The sequence below is a fragment of the Hyposmocoma kahamanoa genome, unplaced genomic scaffold (assembly GCF_003589595.1).
Source record: "Hyposmocoma kahamanoa isolate Upper Pololo Valley unplaced genomic scaffold, ASM358959v1 64, whole genome shotgun sequence".
NCBI classification, from domain to species: Eukaryota; Metazoa; Arthropoda; class Insecta; order Lepidoptera; family Cosmopterigidae; genus Hyposmocoma; species Hyposmocoma kahamanoa.
Window position 1 is genome coordinate 9768943 of NW_020653852.1, and position 6000 is coordinate 9774942.

Genomic DNA, 6000 nt, shown 5'->3' on the forward strand with positions numbered 1-6000 from the left:
GTGTATTGCAAGAGTACGAGCGCTACAAAAATTTGGAAAGCGTATATTCGCTTTAACGCAGTATTGTTTAAAAAAAGCGCAACAACGCATTCGAATTTTTTTTGTTGACGGTACGGCACAGTGCATATTTGCGCCTTATTATGTGTCTACCTTGATTTCTGTTGGGTAATTTGCCGAAAAATTTCAAATGGTCGACATTTTTCCGGAAAAATTGTTGTAAAATTGGAAAAACTTGAAAAATACGAAAAACTGGAAAAATGTGTGGAGGGTTTATGTTATTATTTGTCAATGCTTGCATGTTTGTCTGTACGTCAAATATTTTTCCAAGTAAGTGTACGTCTTAGACGATGGAAAAAGAATAAGGTGTACGTACATCAGCCTTAGTTGTCATACAATGTCATATTCTCCTATCTAAAATTTAACCATGTTTCTTTTGAGTTAATTAAAGCCTTATTTCCTCAAAGGTTTATTCTTTCATGTATCAATTTAATGAACACATCAAATCAAATGATCCATAACACGATGTTTGAAGCAATCAAGAGAAGGGGATCGACGAATATGTTCTGGGAGAGAATTGATGGATAGCAGATACAGTAAACGAGTTGGATTAAAAATCGGAGCCATATTCAGTATGAGTGTATCAGAGGAGCGAAGAGGATGGCAGAGTGTAGCCGAGTGAAAAATAAAGTGTTCTTTAAGGTAAAGAGGCGTAAAGGGATAGAATAAAGTAGAGTAAAGAAGGGAAAGTGTGTGAACGTCTCTACGCCGGTGGATGCCGGTGGGCAGCCATATAAGTTGTGCGCGAAACTGGGAAATGTGGTCAAACTTACGAAGTCCGTAAATAAATCTTACACACATATTTTGGAGGCGTTTCAATTTATTAAGCAGGGTGATTGTCAAATCCGGATAACAAATATCTGCGTAGTCCAAAATCGGATGTAGTATGCTCTGAGCCAAGGTAATTTTAGTTTTAATAGGCAAAAGGTTCTTCAGTCTCTTAAGTGATAAATGTGCATCAAACACCTTCCTGCTAACCTCAGTAACGTGTGGCTTCCATGTAAGACACTGATCTAAAATTACCCCCAAGTTCTTAACTTTGCCTAAATACGGAATACGAACAGCATTGATTTACCAAATTTACCAAATTTTTTAAAACCAAAAATTTACCAATAAATTACGGGTTGTACGGATTCAAGGTTAATACGAAATATATACCATGGACTACCAATAATTATACATTGTGTTTTTGATGGGTTAACCCTTAGACCAAAAGACCGACTCTAGTCAAGAATACATTGAAGGTCCACATTGATGGCATTGACGGCAAATGATATGTCGTTAAGATACGACTGGATGTAAATTTTTAGGTCGTCAGCATAAAGATGATAGGAAGAAGTGAGGGAGTGTGTAATAGAGTTAATAAATATGGAAAATAAGAGAGGAGAAAGGACACCCCCTTGTGGGACCCCGGCAGAAATACCAGACCACGTAGAGATAGAATTTTCATTACGTATGCGCTGCTGACGTCCACAAAAGTAACTGCGAAACCAATCAATAACTGCTGGAGATACGTTACGTAAACGCAGTACCTCCAATAACAAATCAAAGCCAACATCACTAAAGGCATTATTGAAATCGAGCAAGGTCAGTACCGTCAATTGCGAGTTTTCCATGCCCATACGGATGTCATCAGTGATTTTCGTGTGTGCTGTAGTCGTACTATGACCAATGTGGAATCTGGATTGGAAAGGATTGATTGGGTTGTTTCTGTTTAGGAATTAGTTAGCTAGTGGTGAACCAGGTTTTCTAGGACTTTGGAAAGGAAAGGGAGAATTGAAATGGGACGGTAATCTGACGGGGTACTTGGTTTGGATTTTTTTGGGAGTGGAATATGCGTCTTTCCACGACGAGGGGAAAACACTTGTGGAGACAGATGTATTAAGGATTTTGGTAATGACAGGAGTGAGGAGATCAAGGAAAGGAATGATCATGTTACGACTAATATAATCAGTACCTACAACATTGGAGGAGATAGCTAAAATGTTTTTCTTAACGTCACAGTCAGCAAATTGATTAAGAACAAAGGAGGAATGGTCAGGAATTGACAATGAAGAAAGATATTGTAAAGTGTTGTCTTTGACTGAACAATTCAAGACAGAGGTTGATGAAAAGTGAGAATTAAGTTTATCGAGATTTAGGTCTGGAGAGGAATTATTGTGAGATTTACCAATTCCAAGCGACTTAAGGAATTCCCAAACTTTTGTAGGATTACCATTTTCAATAATACTGTGGATATGAAGCCAATTTCAATTTTAAATATGGCTGATCGTGCTGCGCAATATTTAAGCCCGGAGAAGTTTATTGCGGATCCGAGTGATCCTGGAGCCTAATTTCGATGGTATCACCGGTACCACACATTTGAGAATTTCATATCTGAAGAAAATGGTGGTGCTTCTTTTGGGATGAAATTAAAACTTCCGGTGAACTACTTATCTCCAAATATCTTTGCTCTCATAAAAGACTATATCAATTATGATCAAGCTGTAAAATTACTGAAAGTAACATACGAAAAGCCGAAGAATCGTATAATAGAAGAATCTATTTCCGATTATATACGTGCTTTAAAGTTACTAGCTCAAGATTGTGATTTCCGTGCAGTTTCAGTAGAAGAAAATCAAAATGAATTCATATGTAATGCGTTCATATCAGGAATATACTCTCAGAAAATTCGCCAGCGACTTTTGGAAAATTATACTCTCTCATTTGACGACGCGCAGAATCAAGCTTTGACACTTCAAACTGCCGAAAAAATTTCCCAGTCCTTCTCAACACCTTCATTTTCAAACCCTATGTTAAATGCTGACCATACTACGACTAAAACGAAGGAAAATGAAGATAATTTATCTGCTATTAATTTTGGTCAGAAGAAATGTCGCTGTTTCTTTTGTCGTGGAAATATACATCAACGAATGCCCTGCTTTTCACGTAACTTGCCAGCTTTGTTCTAATAAAGGACATTTCGCTAATGTATGTCGTCGTAAAGGTAAAGATTCTACAGTTAATGCTATTATAGAAGATAGTTCTGCGAACACTGCGGCTGTAATTGCAGCCGCCCCTAGTAGTTTGCGAAAAGCTACTATTCCTATCATTATAAATAACCATACAACTGACGCTCTCGTGGATACCGGTTGCTCACTTAGCTTTATCGACAAATGTCTGGCTAATATATTGAATATAAAGAAAAATTTGTAATCAAAGAATTACACTAGGCTCATTAAACTATGCATCGACCATAGAAGGACAACTGCTGAGGTCGACAAACACGTCTACAAGCAAAAGACGTTACTAATAGTTAAAAACCTATGCGCTGACGTTATCATCGGTCATGACTTATTAAAAACACATTCCTCTCTTATCTTAAACTTGGGTAGCAATAACGAACCTCTTACTATATGCAGTGTAATGGAAGCTTCGGTACCTCCCGCTTCAATTTTCACTAATCTTTCACCGTTTATCAAACCTGTAGCTATTAAATCTCGAAGATACACTGAAGAAGATGGAGTTTTCATAAAAGAAAAAACAAATAAGTTACTCCAAGACGTTGTCATTAGACCTAGTATCTCTCCGTGGAAAGCTCAATATCTTGTCGCAGGAGGTGGACATCACCGTAAACGTCTTGTAATTGATTACTCAAGAACTATAAATATACAAATTAGACGCCTACCCATTACCAAAAATTGTAACTACCATAGCAAAAGTTTCTAAATACAAGTATTTTAGTCAAATTGATTTAAAAAGTGCTTACCACCAAGTTTCCATTCTGAAAAAGGATCGAAAATGTACCGCATTTGAGGCCTGTGGTAAGCTATACGAATTTACACAGATTCCATTTGGCGTTACGAATGGAGTAGCGTCCTTCCAACGCACTCTGGAATTTGTCATAGAAAATGAAAACCTTACGCGGAGCGACAAAAGAAGAGCATCATATAAACCTGCAAAAATTTGTTGAAGCGGCTACAATATATAAACTAACACTGATATATGAAATATAAGTATATATGAAATATAAACTGATTATATGAAATATAAACCAACTCTAATAGGCATTTGGCTCCCTTACTGGAGGGAAAATATGACAACGAGGAAGAAAATGATGAGTCTTTCTCCCAAGAAGTGGATGAGACACAGCCTAGACGAAATGGAGATGAAACAGAACCTCAAGAACTTGAAGAAGCTCTAGGAGGTGTTGAAGAGCCTAGAACTGGACGTGGACGGCCTACTAGAACTAGAAAGCCGCATAGTTACTTTAAGGACATGTCTAAAATATTATGTGTACTGTTAGAGTCATCTGAACATCTTGGCTGGGGACCTTAGACTATGGAAACTAAAGGACATGTTACGTTGACATATGTGTATAAATCAGACGTTATATGTATATGATGCATTTCGACGTCGAAAACATAAACATGTTATTGTCTTTGTTTAACTATTACGTGCCGTCTTAAGCCAAAAGAGGTAGCATTACATTGGTCTGTGTCAAACACGGGAATCGAAAATACGTAACGTCATCTTAAATGCTAACCGTGTCCATTTCGCATTACATGAGGTACATGACACCGTTGTCAAAGGGAAGTACATCAAATATCAAAACAAATGTTTTTTCAAATGTACTATTGAATTATTCGCATGTATTATAATCAAATTGGACAAAAATATTGATAGTGACAATAATTAGGTATTAATAAAAATGCGACACTGCAGCATTAAGGGATGTGGCTTTAGAAAAAGTGCAAATCAATCGAATGTTACATTGCACAGGCATGTGTTATTTTTTTGTCTATAAATCACACAATAGCCCAAATATTTCATGTAATTAGACTTAAGTAGTTTATTTATAATTGTTGCCAAAAATTGCTTTTGTTACTTTAGACTGCTTGTTTGTTTGTATATTTTGATGATTGTTGTTAACGATTATTTTGAGATAGTATTGATCTTGTAAGCATACTTATTATCGATATTCTGTTATTAAAACAATTCACTACGAGGTTTTTATTGTTTTACTATTATTATTTTTTGTTTCAAGTTTTCCTACAAATAAAAAAAGGAAGAAAGAAAGGTTGGAAATTATAGGACTGCCGAATATAAACGTTGGATCAAAGACCATCTTCATTTCTTCGCTTCATTTTGAAGAGTCAAATTTTAACAGAACTTTAAATGTAACTAGATTACATGACAATGCTATGCCATCATTAGGTTTATTGGTAAATAGTTCTATGTTCAATTTAGATTAAACAAGACTCATTTACTAGTTGTTCTCAGTTCCTGAAAACAAAATTATCCACTCGTTTCTGATTTTTCCCAATGACAACTCTAACTATTAAAAATGACTATTTTTTTAAAGCCTGCAATACAATGACATGTTAGTCCAACGTTGCCGGGTAAAGACCAATACCAACGTATAGACAGCCTATTTGCCTTGCCTTGCCATCGTTCGGTGTCACTCGCCTAGCTGACCGAGTGAAGGCGAGCGCCAACGTGTATAGAGTTCATTTGGCTTATCACAAATCAAAGGCTCGGCCAATAGTGTTTACACGTTTGTCCGTCCGCATATGGGAAATAAATTATAAAAAAAGTTTCAAAATGTGTGTTGACATTTATAATAATATACCACTCGAGATTAAATTATTAGACTTGTGTTTGTTTAGGCATACTTTGGTTACAGTAAACTAAAGAAACAAAAAAAAAGCAGTTTCAACATTCAAGTCATACATTTGCATGTCGATAATGACTTATCGATAGATTATGGTACAATACTAAAGAAATCCGCCAGTTGTAACTTTCAAACTTTGATTATGTGCACGTTGATTCGGTAGTCAGGGCAGCTCCTTTCTTTTATTTTTTTATTTTTTTTCCATCTAAGCTGGGGAGAATTATGTAATCTGTCTATGCTTAGTTGTCATACAATGTCATATCCTCCTATCTAAAAAAAAAAAACTAAAA

At 36.0% G+C, this 6000-nt stretch overlaps 1 protein-coding gene across 1 annotated transcript in view; it reads left to right on the forward strand.

The window, feature by feature from the left end:
• The first annotated feature begins 1838 nt into the window (after window positions 1-1838).
• LOC113230863 (methyltransferase-like protein 4) overlaps window positions 1839-6000 on the forward strand; it is an 8246-nt gene continuing 4084 nt past the window's right edge. Inside the window, exons 1-2 of the mRNA XM_026464968.1 lie at window positions 1839-1846; window positions 4104-4337. Coding sequence (XP_026320753.1) covers window positions 1839-1846; window positions 4104-4337 — 242 coding nt within the window. The remainder of the gene's footprint in view (window positions 1847-4103; window positions 4338-6000) is intronic.